The following is a 19,623-nucleotide window of genomic DNA, read 5'->3' on the forward strand; positions in this document are numbered from 1 at the left end:
GATGAATTGACACAGTGGCTGCAACAATGGGCTCAAACATAGTAATGATTGTGGAATGGCACAGGACCAGGCAGTGTTTCGTTCTCTTGTACATAGGGGTCACTATGAGTCTGAACCGACTCATCGGCACCTAAGAACAACAAGGTATTGTCAAGGTTTTCCAACTATAAACCTCTCATTTCCAGACAAATTAAAGGTTTTCTTTTAGCAGCTGCCTTTAGAGGGAAAAGAATTTAAGAAGGGCGTGTTATTACTGAAGTCAGTGAACTAGAGAATTTGAGGTCTGATTCTGCAGGATGCTGCCTCGCCTGTCTATCCCCAAAAGCACTACCTCCGCAGTAGGTACTGTGATGTTATTAATCAAACACTGTTAAAATTAGAGGTGCCATGCAAATGTGGGGAAATATGAGGAGACCCGGCACCCTTAGAGACCCAGCCAAGAGGGTTGACATCTGCTGTCCTGATCAATGCTTACTCTTCAGAGAACAGCAGAGTGTATGCTCTGTTATTAAGCAGAACTGTCATTTAAAAAGTCCTTTTAAGTAGGTTCAACACAGAGGAAGCCATTATTATGATTTTTATCATTATTATAACTGAAGCTGATTTTAGTTTATTATATTACCCTGGGTCGAGCATATTTTATTCAGCTCTTGTTGTGGGAGGCAGTACATGTCTATGATTATTCAGCACCCAAGCTTTGGAAACCATGGTGGTGCAGAGATTAAGACCTACGTCTGCTAACCAAAAGGTCAGTAGTTCAAATCCACAAGGTGCTCTGTCTTATAGGGTCGCTATGAGTCGGAATCGACCAGACAGCAATGGGTAGGTAGGTGGTAAGCTTTGGAAATGGCCATCCTTGAGTTCAAATTCCAGCACTTGCTGGCTATTTGTCCTTGGGAAAGCTATTATATCTCCGTGAACCTCAATTTTTAATCTGTCAATTGGGGACAAGAAAACTTAACTTTCACAGCTTGTTTTTTTAATTCAATGGTATCATGGTATAAAGCTCTTACCCCGGTGTCTGGCATAATCCATTTATTCAGTAAATAAATACCCAAACAATAAAAGAATGAAGAGATGTTTGAATGAATATGTCCTCACCCTGGATAAAGAAGTGTCACATATTGATAACTGTAAATCATGTCATACATCTGGCTCATATTAAAAAACCAGGTTGTTTTACTTAAAGCTAAAGAGATTTTCTGAGACATAGAAAGCCTACCTCCAAGCGTATAAACTAGTTCCCTGGGGCTTCTCCCTCTGTTAGGACTGTTGATTTCACAGAGGTGAAACCCTAACTAATCTCCTTTCTTTTATTTTAACACATTTGCATAGCTACCAGATGTTAAGGTTGGCTACCATTTAACTACATGGCTTTAAGTTACTGTGAGAATATATCCTAGAGCACACAGCATCTCTAATATTATCCTGGGAGGTACTCTGTGGTTAGCTTCTTTTCCACAGAAGCAAGGAAGTGGGCTATCATTAGCACACAGAAGGGAATCAGCCACTTCCTTCCTCCACCCTCCTTCTACCCACCGCAATCTGGCCCCCAGGGGGCTCACACAGGCCACACACACACACACAAAGGAGCCTAGATGCAGGTCTACCCGCAGCCCCTAGCGTTGTGTCCTGCACCACAACCTCCCTCTGGTAATGTTAATCTCAAATCCCTCCTCATGAAGGAGTTCCTCACAACTCCAGTGTGAAGCTCTTGCTGTCGCTTCCATGCTCACTTACCAGGAAGCCAGAACTGGATTCTAGCCTGAGATTCATCTCTTTCATGCTGTATAACTTTGCGTAAATCACCAGGCCTCTCTGAGCCTTAGTTTCCTCATCTATAAAACCATGGGTTGTGCTAGCTGCTCCCTGCCGCCTTTTCTAGCCCTCCTTTGGGGAGTGTGCACCTTCATTTGGTGATTATTTATATATGGCCTTATGACATTTCTTGTATTGGTATTTAAGCCATGCATTTATTTCCTGTGTGTAAGTGCCTTATCTCCCCAGCTAAACTGTGCACTGACCAAAAGGATGGAAAGCACATCTCATGCTCCTTCGCATTCTCCACTGTACCTAGGAAAGTGCCTTATCCACAGCAGATGTTCAAAAGACTTGTTGATTGAATTCAGACAGGTTTTGTTTTTCTCTGATCGCAACAGCCTAAACTGCAAAAATGCATGCTACATTCTTGGCCCTTAACATTCTCCCATGGGTACAGATCCAGTCTTGATGAAGAGGGCAATGTCCCACTTGGTGGTGGGGAGGAGAATCAAGGCAAGTGTGGACCACAACGGGGGCATCTTTTCTCCAATCCCAGCCAAGTGCCCAGCAATACTTTCCTGAGCTCAAAGAGGAGGAATCAAGCCAAAGGTATTACCTAGCCTACCACTCCCATCCCATGTGGCTTAAAACTGAAGGAGGAAACATACCCTCTGTCTGTCCAGTAGAGTTTACGGTTAATCCAGTCTACAGCAAGACCTTCTGGCACATCTACTGCATCCCCAATAAGCCTTTCCCGCTTGGAACCATCCAAATTAGCTCTCTCTATCCACTTCAGGGCTGTGTTGGCAAAGTATATCTACAAAAGAGAACATAGGCATTTTTGGTCTTGTAAAAAATAAAATTAAGGTGGATACATACAAGTTTGGTCAGTAATTCTTCAAATAGTTACAGTGTAGTGTAATTGTTAAAATGTGGTTTTGGTGACAGACACACCTGGAACTGAATTCCAGCTATGCTGTTCCCCCGACACAAGTAACCCTAGGCAAGTTACTCATCGTCTCAAAGCCCTATTTTCCTCATTGATAAAATGGGGCTAATAATGACAAACTCACTGGGTTACATGAGATTATATATGTATATGAACAATATCATTAATATTACACGAAAGCAAAATTTTGCTGAAGATCATTCAAAAGTGGCTACAGCAGTATATCGACAAAGAACTGCCAGAAATTCAGGCCAGATTCAGAAGAGGATGTGGAACAAAGGTATCATTGCTAATGTCAGACAGATCCTGGCAGAAAGCAGAGAACACCAGAAGGATGTTTACCTGTGTTTCATTGACTGTGCAAAGGCATTCGACTATGTGGATCATAACAAATAATGGATAACATTGCGAAGAAAGGGAATTCCAGAACACTTAATCATGCTCATGAGGAACTTGTATATAGCTCAAGAGGCAGCTGTTCCAACAGAAAAAAGGGGTACTGATTGGTTTAAAGTCAGGAAAGGTGTGCGTCCGGGTTGTATCCTTTCACCATACCTATTCAATCTGTGTGCTGAGCAAATAATCTGAGAAGCTAGACTATGTAAAGAAGAATGGGGCATCAAGATTGGAGAAAGACTCATTAACAATCTGCGTTGTGCAGATGACACAATCTTGCTGGCTGAAAGTGAAGAGGACCTGAAGCACTTACTGATGAAGATCAAAGACCACAGCCTTCAGTATGGATTACACCTCAATATAAAGAAAATCAAATCCTCATGACTGGACCAATAAGCCATATCATGATAAACGGAGAAAAGATTGAAGTTGTCAAGGATTTCATTTTACTTGGATCCACAATCAACAGCCATGGAAGCAACAGTCAGGAAATCAAAAGACGCGTTGTACTGGGCAAATCGGATGCAAAGAACCTCTTTAAAGTGTTGAAAAGCAAAGATGTCACCTTGAAGACTAAGGTGAGCCTGACTCAAGCCATGATATTTTCAACTGCATCATATGCATGTGAAAGCTGGATGATGAATAAGGAAGACCAAAGAAGAGTTGACTCCTTTGAATTGTGGTGTCGGTGAAGAATATTGAATATACCATGGGCTGCCAAAAGAACGAACAAATCGGTCTTGGAAGAAGTACAACCAGAATGCTCCTTAGAAGCAAGGATGGCGAGACTGCATCTTACATACTTTGGACATCAAGAGGGATCAGTCCCATGCTTGGTAAAGTACAGGGTCAGCGGAAAAGAGGAAGATCTTCAACAAAATGGATTGACACAGTGGCTGCAACAATGGGCTGAAGCATAACAATGATTGTAAGGATGGTGCAGGACCGAGCAGTGTTTTGTTCTGTGGTAAATAGGGTCACTATGAGTTGGAACCGACTCAACAGCACCTAACAACAAATACACACACACACACACACACACACACACATAAAAGTCTTAGCCCTGTGCATGGCACAAATTTCTATTGTTACTGGTAATTTATTAATCTTTGATCATTGGTCAATAACACAGTCATTGTGCTTGAAACCCACTGAATTCTACAACCCAGGGAGCAATGATTTGCAGTTTAACTGTGACTACAAGCTCAGGCCACATCAGTTTACTACACTGCAAGGCAGAAGGCATGAGTTTCCAGTTTCACTTTGTATTGGCCTGGTTGCCTTGGCTGAGTCATTTAACTTCACTGAGCCCAATTTTCTATAAAAGTGAGGAACTTAGACTAGATATTTACCAAAGTTCCTTTCATCTCTAACCTTATATAATTTCATTTTAATGCATCCATTTTGTCCAACACAACATACCTTGAAAGTGCAAAGTTCTTTTTCAGCCTAGTATGCAGATTATCAAACAGGTACAAGAATTTCATGAAGCATTAAAAAATGCTAGTGGTCTGTCGACAAGTTAATAATGAATATATATTCATACCTATAATCAAGGGCAAAAATATTCACAAAATAATGGGTTATCCACCTCTCTATATAAAATATTAAAACAGCCTTCTGTGGGAGAAAGTTGTGGCAGCCTGCTTCTGTAAAGATTAATGGCCTCAGAAACCCTAAAGGGCAGTTCCACTCTGTTCTCTAGGGTCACTAAGAGCCTGAATCAACTTGACAGCAGTGGGTTTGGGTTTTTTTGTTTGTTTGTTTTTGGCTTTATGCCTTAAACGGAGTCCCTAGCTAGTACAAACAGTTCACGCTCTTGGCCCAGTGCCATCGAGTCGATTCCGACTCATAGCAACCCTATAGGACAGAGTAGAACTGCCCCATAGAGTTCGATGGATTCGAACTGCTGACCCTTTGGTTAGCAGCTGTAGCATTTAACCACTACGCCACCGGGGTTTCCACACTCTTGGCAGCTAACTGAAAAGTCAGCGGTTCAAATCCACCCAGAGGCAACTCACAAGAAATGCCTGATGATCTACTTTGGAATATCAGCCATGGAAAATGCTATGGAGTACCGCTGTACTTGGACACTCATGGGTTTGTCACGAGTGGAAATTGACTTGATGGCAACTGGTTTTATTCCTTAAATACAAAAAATGGGTATTTCTCGTACTCAAAAGCACACTACTAGAGCTGTGCTTTTGAAACTCTATTTGCACTAATCACCTGAGGATCTTGGGAGAATGCAGAGCCTGATTCCGTGGCCAGCAGTGGGGCGTGAGAGTCTACAGTTCTAACAAGCTCCCAGTGATGTCAACGCTGCTAGTTTGAGGGCCACTATTTGAGTAGCAGGAAAATGAGAAAACTGATTAGAGAAATTAAAAACAGCCACATGACTTAAGTTTATTTCAGGTCTCCTTATTCACCTAGTTGTGCAATAAAAAACTAGTTTGGTAAGAACTGATTTACTTTCTATCATCTACTTTTTTCCCTGTTAATACAATTGTTCCATGGAGTCACACAGATTCAATTCAGGGAAAAGAAAGAAGAAATATTTGTTTGTTAGTGCTTAATCACAAGGCTTTTATTTGTAAAATTGATTATACGTGACTATGAATCCACACGTATTAGAGCCAGAATCAACTTGCTTTACACTGTCTCTTTCAGCCATTCCAAGATTCCTTCAAATCAAGAAGAAACAAAAGCATGGTTTAAGATAATTTTAGGTATTCATTCACCATCTAGGTGTAACTAATTACATGACCCACTGTGTTCGATCAATTCCAACTCAAAGCAACCCTATAGGAAAGAGTAGAACAGCTCCATAAGTTTTCCAAGGCTGTACTCTTTATGGGGACAGGCTGCCACATCTTTCTTCTGTGGAGTGGCTGGCAGGTTTGAACCACTGAACCATCAACCTTTCAGTTAGCAGCCATGCGCTTTAACCACTGCACCACCAGGGCTCCTAATAATCAGATAGGGGGATCAATAACTATGTAAATTTATAATTGATGAGTGATTCATATTCAAAAGACACTGTAACATATTTTAAGCACTTTCTAACCCAGCACAAATACAAAACCCATTGCCATTGAGTCAGTTCCGACTCATAGTGGCCCTGCAACTAGATATTAAAGGCTAAATGGCCAGCTGATGAAATTGATAACATAGAAAGTATATGTTATATACAAAATCCTTAATATAATATTGGTTAATTATGAGCTAGACTGTCATTCCCACAATGAGCCATAAAATCTATGTTTTCTGGTTTCTATGGTTAAGAGGTCATTGAATCTCCTTCTTCAGTGATATAAATTAAATGCAAATTACTAGTCATATTTCCTATACCCCAGCTCTAGCCACCCACTCCTCCCACCACCAGCAAATAATCCAAAACATATTTTTGGAGCTCCTGCTATGTCTATAGCACTGTGCTAGCCTCCTACCCTCATTCCCGATAAAATGACTGAATCACAGCAAGAAGCAGGGCAGGGAGAAGGATGATAACTAGAAAGTCCTTAAAACGTCTCAAATGAGACTCCACTGTCTGTATTTAACTTTTTCTCTGCCTAATGACTCTCAGCTTAGCAGCGGATTTTCAAGTAGCTCAGGACATCTGTCGGGATAAAATACTCTACTCTGTCTTTAAAGCATGCCCACATCTGCTCAGTGACAAAACCATACCTTATTTTCCACAGGGTCATGGTCTAGGGCGAAAACCATTCCCATCTGCTGACTGACCAGGATTTCATAATCTGTTCCATCAAAATGCATGTGTCGAATATCTTGAGAATTGGCAAACAGTAAAAACGGTTGTGGTCCTGTTAACCAAATTAAAATATGACTCCATTTAAAATATGCCTTGGAACCCAAAAGGCACTTCTGACACCTTCCTTTCATTGCATCCTTTTCCTTAAATTCTGTAGTACTTGTTTTTTTATATTTCCTACCATTTATTTTTTACCAATGTGGCGTAGGTTAAGGCAGGCAAGAAGACATCCACTTCCATGAGGTGACCCAGAATTTCATCATTGGATTCCTCCCTCTTTAGGTGTCTGCTTTTAAAATGCAGATTACTTCTATAAAGAGCCAGCATTAAATAGATGTTATCGTAGTTGGAGTTAGTTGCTGTCAAGTTAATTCTAACTCATGGTGGCCCCATGTGTACAGAGAAGAACTGTATTCCATAGAGTTTTCAAGGTTGTCCTAAGTAGATAGCCTGGCCAGTCTTCTGAGGCATCTCTGGGTGAGTTTGAACCACAAACCTCTTGGCCACTAGTTAAGCACTTAACTGTTTGCACCACCCAGGGACTACTAATAACTAATATTACAGACAAATGATTCAAGTGTTAATGCTCTAGTCTCCTAGATTCATATATTGAAACATATTAGCAGATTGTGTAGATTCCCATCCATATAAATATTCTTGCCTGGCCTAGGCACTTCTGCAAGGGCGGCATGATTACCTGAGTTAATAGCAAGACACCTGTCAAGTTTCAAGACTTAGATTATATAATAATAACTGAGGTGCTGAGAAGTTAAGAGTATTGGGGTCTGACAAAAGCAAGCTATGCAGCATCATCATTATGTGATCCTAGATTACAAGCATAATGAACCTTCTGGAGAAATGAAATCCATTTGGTATAATAAGTCTGGGATTTCCAAGGCTGTTGAAAGATGTAAGAGATGTGATATCGGAAGATGAAAAAATTGCTCAAGTATATGCCTTCATATTAAATTTTGACATGAAAAGCACAGAATTTGTCAAAGTATTATGATTATTACATTCACTGGAAGATGAAAATCAAATCAATCAACAAATATTTATCAAATCCTGCTTAACTTCAAATTGCTTTAAGACTACTCTGGTAATGACTTTTCCATATACCGAAAATACCTTCCTGGATCCTACAGCGAATCTTTCCTGGATGCTCAACAGCAGTGGTTTTTTTTTTTTTTTTTTTTTAATTAACTTAGCAATATTCTTTAAAGATGTAGGATTATTATTTATACAGAGAGTACTCTGTTCCTTATTTCCAAAAAAAAAAAAAAAAAATCAAACTTTCCAGCCAGAATCCAAAACAACCCAACTCTCCGTCTTTCTAGACGAAATGCTGTTTTCACTTACTCTTTTTGCATAGACACATTTTCTCACACCCACAGCACTAACCTGAAGCTGCACAGCTTTTTTTGTCCAGCTGTAGATCATACCCAGGAAAGCAACCACACTCCCAGGATACTGGGCTGAGGGGGAGGCAGAGCTGGCTACAACCACCATTATCAGATGACGAACAGCCTACAAAAAACTGTTGGTTGGTACACAGTCTATGGTATTAAAAAATATAATAAATTTTCATCAAAATATTGAGTTAAGCCAAGTATTTATTTGTTGATTTTTTAAAACCACTTCCATGGGCATTCAAACTGCTGCAATCAAGTTGATTTTTCAGGTACTAGGAGCAAAATGCCACTGTATTCCACTCCCCTACAACCACAAATTTTGGGTGTTAACTCTTCATGGCCAAATGGCCCTTCTTCTCTTTTTCTATCACTGTGTTGAATAACAAGTGCACTGGCACCTGGCTGGAGTAAGAAAAACATTCAGGTGCATTTGGTGACTGGTCTAACTCTGCCTAGCAAGTAATTCTTTTTCTCTCCTTACATTTTTAGGCTGTTATTTTACTTTCTTTATTTAAAAAAAAAAAAAAGTCATGTATAGCTCTTCTGTTAATTTTGAGTTATGTCCAGCCTCCCATATGCTTAAATCTCTATGAAGATAAAAGTAGAGAAGGACATTTATTAAGTACTTATTAGATGTGAGGAACAGGCTAACCACTTTGCAGCTGCCATCTTGTTTAATGCTGGCCACAAACCTAGAAGGTGGATATAATTAAGCCTTATAGATGAGGAAACTGAGACCAATAGAGATGAAATTCCAAGTCCAAAATAATGCCACTAGTAACTGGTAATGACACCTCAGGGTTTTCTATATGTTGATCTGTTGCCTAAATATCTTCCACTGTTGAAAAATCTATTCTCCTTTGGCAATAAGATCAATTTTTAGGTGTCACTTTGCAAATGACTGTTTTCAAGTAAAAGGTAAGTAAGCTTACCACTACACATTTTTCCATCTGCCTCAAGCACTGAGCCTTCAGGACAGAAACATACGGGGCCATCTGATGTCAGAACACAGTCATGGCTGCACTCAGATGCATTGCTTGGACAAGAATCTAATTCTAAGTAATGAAGAATAATGCCAAGATTAGTATTAAATCAGCTTCATGGAAATTTATTAAAATCAGTTGCTAATAAAAATGCTATTCTGAAAAGAGTAAGTTAAATAAAGAACTAACATTTATGAAGTGCTTTGGTAATGGAGATATAAAATAAAGAGAAAATTTCAAATTGAAAAAAAGACTCTTGAGTTTGGATGATGATTCTAGTTTTCTCTAATTTTCTGTTACGCTAAATAGTATTTTAAAAGTTATCAGTTATCCAAATTCCAAAAGATTTTAAAAGGAAATTGGCCAAACAATTCTCAAGGTCATTTGGAAAACAAATTCTATGTGTGAGAAAAACTAAGCATGTTATATGAGTGTGGTTAGGTATGGAGAGAAAAATGAGGGAGTCTTAACAAATATCAAAATTTATCAGAAAGGCACAAAGATCAAAACAGTGAGGAATGAGTGCAAGAATAGACAGAGCAGATAATAAAACAAGATACACACCACCATCGAGTTGATTCTGACTCATAGCAACCCTATAGGACAGAGTAGAACCACACCGTAGGTTTTCCAAGGAATGGTTAGTGGATTTGAACTGCTGACTTTTTGATTAGCAAAGGTCAATTAAAAAGACTCAAATATCAAATATGCATAGAATGTATGAATTACACCTCAACATAAAGAAAACAAAAGTCCTCAAAACTGGACCTCAATAAGCAACATCATGGCAAAAAGAGAAAATTTTGAAGTTGTCAAGGAACCCATTTTACTCAGATCCATAGTCAATGCCCATGGAAACAGCAGTCAAGAAATCAAACGATGTATCGCACTGGGCAAATCTGCTCCAAATGAACTCTTTAAAGTGTTGAAAAGCAAAGATGTCGCTTTGAGGACTAAGGTGTGCCTGACCCAAACTGATATTCTCAATCGTCTTGTATGAATGCGAAAGCTGGGCAATGAATGAATAAGGAAGACAAAAGAAGAATTGATGCCTTTGAATTATAGTTTTGGCGAAGAATATTGAATATACCATGGACTGCCAGAAGAACAAACAAATCTGTCTTGGAAGAAGTACAGCCAGGGTGCTCCTTGGAAGCTAGGATGGTAAGACTTCTTCTCACATACTCTGGACATGTTATCAGGAAAGACCAGTCCCCAGAGAAGAACATCATGGTTAGTAAGGTAGAGGGGTCAGCAAAATAGAGAAAAACCCTCAACAAGATGGACTGACACAGTGGCTGCAACAATGGGCTCAAACATAGCAATGATTGTGAGGATGGCGCAGTGTTTCGTTCTGTTGTGCATAGGATCACTATGAGTCGGAACTAACTGGACAACACCTAACAACTACAACAGAACCCAAGCATTTCTTTGTTAAAAAAATAGAGAGATTACAAATACAAATTTTTAAAAAATTAAGTAAAAATCCTGTAATCCTACATTTGAACTGGAAATATCCATATTAACTCATACGGCACCTCTTTTTAAAAAAAAATGTATTCCTAGCTTTGATTCCAGAAAAGGCCTAGAAACAATTACTAACTCAGTACCACACTGTGGTCTCTAAATACCATTTCTCATTAAAAGGAACCAGTGCTCCTTGAGAAATTGCTGATTCCAGGTCAAGAACATGAAGTGTGCAACATGCTCCCAGAAAATATGCCCTACCAGATAACAAGGAAACCCTCAAAGACTACTGAGGTCAGGAAGTAATTTGAAAAGGCTCCTACTGGCCAAAGAGAAGACAATTTGCACATGAGTAAGGACAATAACTACAATGGGTTGAAACACATCAGAAATGTTAAAAATCTATGAATTTGCCATAATACTTAATTAAAAAAAATTCATTGGTCACTTTTGGAAAGTGTTAAGGAACCAATCCACTATTCTGAATAATAAAGAGAGAAATATAACCAACATTTCCACTGCCTTTACAGTAAGAATTGTATTTTGATGTAACCAAATGGTTAATGAGAGAAAGTTCTCTTTGTAAAGATATTCTGATTAATAAGTTAAAAGAAATAATAAAACTAGAACATCACCATTTTGAAACCCTTGATGAAATAATGAATTAACAATGCAACAGTGGATAATTGTTAATGGCTGATAAAACCATTTGCTGAAAAATTGTTGGGGAACTTACAATGGGTGAATGAACACACTGACCAAACTAAGCATGAAAGAAAAAGAAACAGCCAGATGTTATGTGTCTCCTAATGGGCCGACAGAAGCCCTGGTGGTGTAGTGGTTAAGTGCTACAGTTGCTAACCAAAATGCTGGCAGTTCAAATCCACCAGGTGCTCCTTGGAAACCCTATAGGGCAGTTCTGCTCTGTCCTATAGGGTCCCTATGAGTTGAATCGACTCCATGGCAATGGGTAATGGACCTATAGGAGCCCTGGTGGTGCAGTGGTTAAGAGCTCAGCTGCTAACCGAAAAGTTGGCAGTTCAAATCCACCAGCTGCTCCTTAGAAACCCTATGGGGCACTTCTACCCTGTCCTATAGGGTTGCTACGAGTTGAAATCGACTCAATGGCAACAGTTTTGTTTGTTTGTTTGTTTTAATGCACCTACAAACACAGCTATGAAGTATTCTTGCAAAAAAAATGTCAAATTTGAATCTGATCAAGTCCTCAGATATTACTTCAAGTTTGTAGGACAGAGGATAGAAAAACTTGTTAAATGACATCACAGATGTGCAATCAGCAAAATGTAGAAAGTGAGAAACTCTGCAGGAAAAAAAGGTTCCTTCAACAACAATTACGAAGGGAAAAAAAGAAAGAAGGAATCTGCAGAATAAAAGGTATATCAAGCAAATACAGCATGCGAAACTTGTTTGAACACTTATTTAAACAAATCAACTGTTTTAAAAAAAGCTTTTTAAGATAATAGGAAAATTTTTAAAACTGACTGGATGTTTGATGTTATTAAGGAATTGCTATCAATAGTATTTAGGTGTGCTAATGATACTGCGGTTAAGTCTGAGAACTGCCTGAATACTCGATGATAGTAAGGAATTATTGTTAATTTTTTAGATATAATAATATATCATGATTATGTTTTTAAAATATTTTTCTTTTGGAGATATACAACGAATTAAATATGGGTGAAGAAACAGGAAGAAATATATGCATGCTTCTTTCCCAACCTTGGAGTTCTAATTTAATAGGTCTGGCATAGAGTCTAGTCATCTATATTTTGAAAAGTAAAACAAAATAAAACTCCAAAGGGATCTAATGCACACTGCTGATGGAGGACCACCAATCCAGATTGTATCAACTTAGAAACATCACTGAAAATGAAGGCTGTGACTTACGGTGGCATCGTTTTCCATCAGGAAGCAGAATAAATCCTACAGGGCATGTGCAGTAATAGGACCCAGGGGTGTTCTCACAACCAAGAGTACAGCCATGATTCCAAAGGGCACATTCATTGACATCTACACAACGACAAGAACAAAACGTAGTCAGATGATTATTTTTTAAAATAAATTGTGAAATCACTAATAAACCACTCAAAACCCAAATCTATTGGTGACTGGTTGATCCCAACTCAGAGAGACCCTATAGGACAGGGTAGAACTGCCCCATAGAGCTTCCAAGGCTGTAATCTTTATGGAAGCAGGCTGTCACATCTTTCTCCCATGGAGCGGCTGGTGGCTTCAAACAGCCCACCTTTCGGTTAGCAGCCAAGCACTTTGAACACCTGTGCCACCAGGGCTCCTGATATCATTAACAGTCAGCACAAAGTAAAGTGTCTCACACTTGTACATGCTGTAACTGACCACTGAAAGACTTTTTGCTACTCCAGCAGAGAGTAAAAGAAGTCAGCTCACTTAACATGAAAGCAATTTTTATTGTCATAGTTTTTACTTTGAAATACAGATTTACATACTAGAAATACCCTTGGAAAGAAATAGTGCTATAGCTTCGAAAATATGTAGCGCTCCATTTAAAGCCGGGAATTTTGAAGGTTCTCTGCAGGGATAGGACATTCCCTGTTCTGCTCTTCACCCTTCACAACACTGAGTGGAGCTTTTTCCCAAATAGGCAAACTTTCCTTAGCATCTTTACTCTGCCTTAATTAAGCTCCAGGCTTCCAGTTCAGTGTTTCTATGCTAAGGCTTTTGCCCACCAGTACCTGTATAAGCTATGGTTGCCAATAGGTGCCATCAAGTTGATTCCAAGTCAAGGCAACCCCACATGTATCAGAGTAGAACTGCTCCATAGGGTTTTCAAGGCTGTGACCTTTTAGAAGCAGATCGCCAGGACTGTTTTCTGAGGCACCTCTGGGTGGGTTCAAACCACCAACCTTTCAGCTAGTAGTCAAGCACTTAACTGTTTGTGCCACCCAGGGACTTACCCATAAAAGTAGGGGACCATAACTAATTAACAGAAGTCCCTGGGTGGCACAAATGGTTAAGGAGCTCAGCTGCTAACCAACAGGTTGGAGGTTTCAGTCCACCCAGAGACACCACAAAGAAAGGCCTAGAGATCAACTTCTGAAAAATCAGCCGCTGAAAACCCACTGGAGCATAGTTTTACTTTGAAACACATGGGGTGAGTATAAGTCAGAAATGACTCAACAGCAACTGAATAACTAACAAGGCAGACACTAGATTTACCTGAGGTCTCATCCCAACTAATTCCACTGAACCTGTGCTGCAACCACTGTATTATTTTCATGACTAAACCACTGAACCTCCCAGGAAGGAGGGCACAGTGTTACTCACAGGTTCATCAAATTAGGTCTGGAATGTCAATACTGCAGAAGCCCTAGAAATATAGCCCTGGTTCACAGTTTTTCAAGATTCCTCATAGACTTTGAGGGGATGGGAGGTGGGCGGTCACATACTTTTTGAGAATTTTATGATAGCTATGGAGCCACTTCCCTAAAAAAGAAACTGATTATACTGAAATTTGCACAAAGTGAAACCACGGAGGTCCATGGAGTGCATCCAAAGTATTCCTGCTTTATATCAACCCCTGAGCAGACTATGACAGTGTCTGATCTATAAACGCAAGGTAAAAAGAAGGCCTGGGGGGACTAGATGGCTGACAAGGTAGAAGCTACCTTGGATCCCTCTTGCAACAAAGACTCGGAAAAACAAGTGAATCAATCACATACATGACAATCTACGAACCCTGACCATCAAACACAGATCTAAAGAGTTCACCTGAGTGACAGGGGAGAGAAAAGCTGTGCCCTGAAGCAGCGACCGCCTCTGGGACCGGCATCCCGTGCCACAGTCTTGAGCCCTCGCAGCTCCCTGGCACTGAGTGGCGGGGCTGAGTGGCTTGCCAAGGCTTGCAGGCACGGGACAGAGCCCTAACCCCTAGCCCCCTGGGGTAACCTCGGTAGAGACTCAGCCATTGCAAGAAGGCTGCACACTGACGTGGCTAACGAGAGAATGAGCTACCACGGGGAAGAAGCGAAGGTTTTCAGAGCCTGGAGCCAGCGTCCCAGTCAGAAAACCTTGGTGCTGGGCTTTGGACTGGGCACAGGGGAGCTGAGCACGGCATCCTGAGACAGCACAAACAAGGGATGCAGCCCTAGCTCCCTGAAGTGACCTTGGGGGAAGCCCAGCCAGCGCATGCAGGCAGCACAACGAGGCTGACAGGAGGAGAAGTCACCAGGAGGCAGAGACTGGTTGTGGAGCCTGGAGTGTGGCGTCCCAGCTGGGGAACCTTGGTGCTGGGCTTTTGACTAGGAGCAGAGGAGCTGACCATGATTTCTGAGACAGCACAAGCACTGGACGTGGACCTGACCCTCAGGGGCAATCTCGACCCAGCCAGCACACACAGGCTACGTGCCCCTTGGGAATCTCAGATAAAACAGTTATCACCAAGCAAGATAAGTAACTTTGTCTATATTGCTGGGTGCTACTCTCTTCTATCTATCTGATCCCTCCCCTCCCTGTCCCAGGTGGCTTCATTAACATTGGAATTTCCTGGGCCAGGGATTGAAGTGCTCTGCAGGGCTTTTTTTTTTTTTCTTTTCCTAACCCATTCTCCTGACCTGACAGAAAAAAATAAAAATAAAGCAGCTACTAAAAACCCAGGGACCAAAAATCCTTCCCTGACTTCCCTAAATTGGAATAAAAGTACAGAACCAGCTCCAGCCAAGCATATGAGATCCACAGTCTTGGGCTTTCATCCCTACAAGGAACAAGGTGGCTATTATAATGCAAACGCAATTCTCATAGAGATCCGACTGTAATTGTTTTAGCAGATCACTGGAAAGACAAGTTTTCCAGGTCTGATATCTCTACCTATTCAACAGAGCCCTCACTGATCCACAAAATGGGAAACTGAGGGCTGAAGCTCCACCCAAACCACCTAGCCACATGCCAAAGGGATCTGAGGATACTGACACCTACCAATCTTTAGAGGTACATGCACTGGGTGCCTAAGGTACAGCTGCAGAGTCCTCCCACCAAAGTGCTTTAGGAATAGAGACACACCTACCTCACTGGAATGTGAGGGAAGGCTGTCAGCATTCTGCCCCCCCCCGGAGTGTGACCCCCTGCTGCTACTAGAATCTGGTGCACACAACTATCACCACTACTCCTCTAACTTAATAGGTGGCAGTCTACGCCACACACTTGGTGACCCAAAATCAGATTCTATTCAAGAATAGTGAATGGACTCTTAGGCTTATATATCTATCTGGGAACAGCCCAAACCAGCTGGTAATAGGACATAAGTGATTCAAAGTCTGCAACAATCAAGACAGCGCAATCTAGTAGCCCATCTGCTTATACTGAAAGAAACAAAACAAGATAAGACTCAGTGAGCAGATATAAAATAAATCATTACAATATCTTATAGATGTTTTGGAGACAGTAGTCAATACTAAACCACATAAAGAAGCAGAACATGATTGCTCCTACAACTCCTCAAACTAAAGAATCAAAATCTTTCCCAAATGAAGATACAATCCTGGAATTGCCAGGTGCAGAATATAAAAAACTAATATACAGAATGCTTCAAGACATCAGGGATGACCTCAGAAATGAAATAAGGCAATCTACAGAAAAAGCCAAGGAATGCACTGACAAAGCAGTTGAAGAAATCAAAAAGATTATTCAAGAACATAGTGGAAAAATTAATAAGCTGCAAGAATCCATAGAGAGACAGCATTCAGAAATCCAAAAGATTAGCAGTAAAATTACAGAATTAGACAACTCAATAGGAAGTCGGAGGAGCAGAATCGAGCAATTGGAATGCAGAGTGGGGGAGTTGGAGGATAAGGCAATTGACATTTTTATAGTTGAAGAAAAATCAGATAAAATAATTTAAATAAATGAAGAAACCCCAAGAATCATGCAGGACTCTATCAAGAAGAATAACTTGCATGTGATTTGAGTTCCAGAACGGGGGGGATAACAGAAAATACAGAAAAAATAGTTGAAGATCTGCTGGCAGAAAACTTCCCTGGCATCATGAAAGACAAAAAGATATCTATCCAAGGTGCTCATCAAACCCCATATAAGATTGATCCAAAAAGAAAATCACCAAGACATATTATCATCAAACTTGCCAAAACCAAAGATAAAGAGAAAATTTTAAAAGCAGCCAAGGATAAAAGAAAAGTCTCCTACAAAGGAGAATCAATAAGAATAAGTTCAGACTACTCAGCAGAAATCATGCAGTCAAGAAGGCAACGGGATGACATATATAAAGCACTGAAGGAGAAAACTGCCAGCCAAGGATCATATATCCAGCAAAACTCTATCTCAAATATGAAGGTGAAATTAAAACATATACAGATAAACACAAGCTTAGAGAATTCATAAAAACCAAACCAAAGCTACAAGAATTACTAAAGGAAATTGTTTGGTCAGAAAATCAATAATATCAGACACCAACAACACAAGGTCACAGAACAGAACACCCTGATATCAACTCAAATAGGGAAATCACAAAACAAACTAAGATTAATTTTAAAAAGAAAAAAATGCTCAACACAGGGAATCATTGAACTCATTATGTAAAAGATCACAATAATCAAAAAGAGGAACTAAATACAGGAGGCATAGATCTTCCATATGGAGAGGAAAACAAGGCAATATAGGACGATACAAGCTAGGTTTTTAGTTAGAAAAATTGGGTAAATATTAAGGTAATCACAAAGAGGTCTAACAATTCCATAACTCAAAATAAAAACCAAGAAAAACATAATGACTTGGCAAACATAAATTCGACTACTATGAAAATGAGGAACACACGATTTACAAAGAAAAATGTCTCAGCACAAAAAAGTAAGTGGAAAAATGAAATTGTTAATAACACACACAAAAAGGCATCAAAATGACAGCACTAAACTCATACTTATCTATAATTACACTGAATGTAAATGGACTAAGTGCACCAATAAAGAGACAGAGAGTCTCAGACTGGATAAAGAAACACGATCCATCTACATGTTGCCTACAAGAGACACACCGTAAACTTAGAGACACAAACAAACTAAAACTCGAAGGATGGAAAAAAAATAACATCAAGCAAACAACAATCAAAAAAGAGCAGGATTAGCAATATTAATTTCTGACAAAATAGACTTTAAAGTTAAATCCACCACAAAGGATAAAGAAGGACACTACATAATGATTAAAGGGACAATTGATCAGGAAGACATAACCATATTAAATATTTATGCACCCAATGACAGGGATGCAAGATACAGAAAACAAACTTTAACAGAACTGAAAAGTGAGATAGACACCTCCACAATTATAGTAGGAGACTTCAACACACCACTTTCGGAGAAGGATAGGACTTCCAGTAAGAAGCTTAATAGAGACACGGAAGACCTAATTGCTGCAATCAACCAACTTGACCTCATAGACTTATACAGAACACTCCACCCAACAGCTGCAACGTATACTTTTTTTCTAGTGCACATGGAACATTCTCTAGAATAGATCACATATTAGGTCATAAAGCAAACCTTTGCAGAATTCAAAACATCGAAATACTACAAAGCATCTTCTCAGACCACAAGGCCATAAAAGTAGAAATCAGTAACAGAAAAATCAGGGAAAAGAAATCAAATACTTGGAAAATGAACAATACCCTGCTCAAAAAAGATTGGGCTCTAGAAGACATTAAGGAGGGAATAAAGAAATTCATAGAATGCAATGAGAATGAAAACACTTCCTATCAAAACCTCTGGGACACAGTAAAAGCAGTGCTCAGAGGTCAATTTATATCAATAGACACATACATAAAGAAGAAAGAGCCAAAATCAGAGAACTGTCCCTACAACTTGAACAAATAGAAAGCGAGCAACCAAAGAATACATCAGACACTGGAAGAAAACAAATAATAAAAATTAGTGCTGAACTAAATGAATTAGAGAACAGAAAAACAATTGAGGGAATTAACAAAGCCAAAAGCAGTTCTTTGAAAAAATTAACAAAACTGATAAACCATTGGCCAGACTGACTAAAGAAATACGGGAAAGGAAACAAATAACCCATATAAGAAATGAGACGGGCCATCTCACAACAGACCCAACTGAAATTAAAAGAATCATATCAGATTATTACGAAAACTTGTACTCTAACAAATTTGCAAACCTAGAAGAAATGGATGAATTCCTAGGAAAACACTACCTACCTAAACTAACACAATCAGAAGTAGAACAATTAAATAGACCCATAACAAAAAAAGAGATTGAAAAGGTAATCAAAAAACTCCCAGCAACAACAACAAAAAAAAGCCCTGGCCAGGACGGCTTCACTGCAGAGTTCTACCAAACTTTCAGAGAAGAGTTAACACCACTATTACCAAAGGTATTTCAAAGCATAGAAAAGGATGGAATACTACCTAACTCATTCTATGAAGCCACCATATCCCTGATACCAAAAACAGGTAAAGACACCACCAAAAAAGAAAATTATAGACCTATATCCCTCATGAACACAGATGCAAAAATCCTCAACAAAATTCTAGCCAGTAGAATTCAACAACATATCAAAAAAAAAAATAATCCACCATGACCAAGTGGGATTTATACCAGGTATGCAAGGTTGGTTCAATATTAGAAAAATCATTAATGTAATCCACCATATAAATAAAACAAAAGACAAAAACCACATGATCTTATCAATTGATGCAGAAAAGACATTTGACAAAGTCCAACACCCATTTATGATAAAAACTCTCACCAAAATAGGAATTGAAGGAATATTCCTCAACATAATAAAGGGCATCTATTTTTTCTATACAAAGCCAACAGCCAACATCATTCTAAATGGAGAGAGCCTGAAAGCATTTCCCTTGAG

The 19,623-nt window shown here is 39.5% G+C and overlaps 1 protein-coding gene across 1 annotated transcript in view; it reads right to left on the reverse strand.

The window, feature by feature from the left end:
• EGF (epidermal growth factor) overlaps positions 1–19,623 on the reverse strand; it is a 142,995-nt gene that overhangs the window by 54,587 nt on the left and 68,785 nt on the right. The window contains 5 exon segments of the mRNA XM_064285443.1: positions 2,430–2,578; positions 6,794–6,930; positions 8,280–8,405; positions 9,223–9,345; positions 12,649–12,771. Coding sequence (XP_064141513.1) covers positions 2,430–2,578; positions 6,794–6,930; positions 8,280–8,405; positions 9,223–9,345; positions 12,649–12,771 — 658 coding nt within the window.

Source organism: Loxodonta africana, chromosome 5 (assembly GCF_030014295.1).
Source record: "Loxodonta africana isolate mLoxAfr1 chromosome 5, mLoxAfr1.hap2, whole genome shotgun sequence".
Lineage (NCBI taxonomy): Eukaryota > Metazoa > Chordata > Mammalia > Proboscidea > Elephantidae > Loxodonta > Loxodonta africana.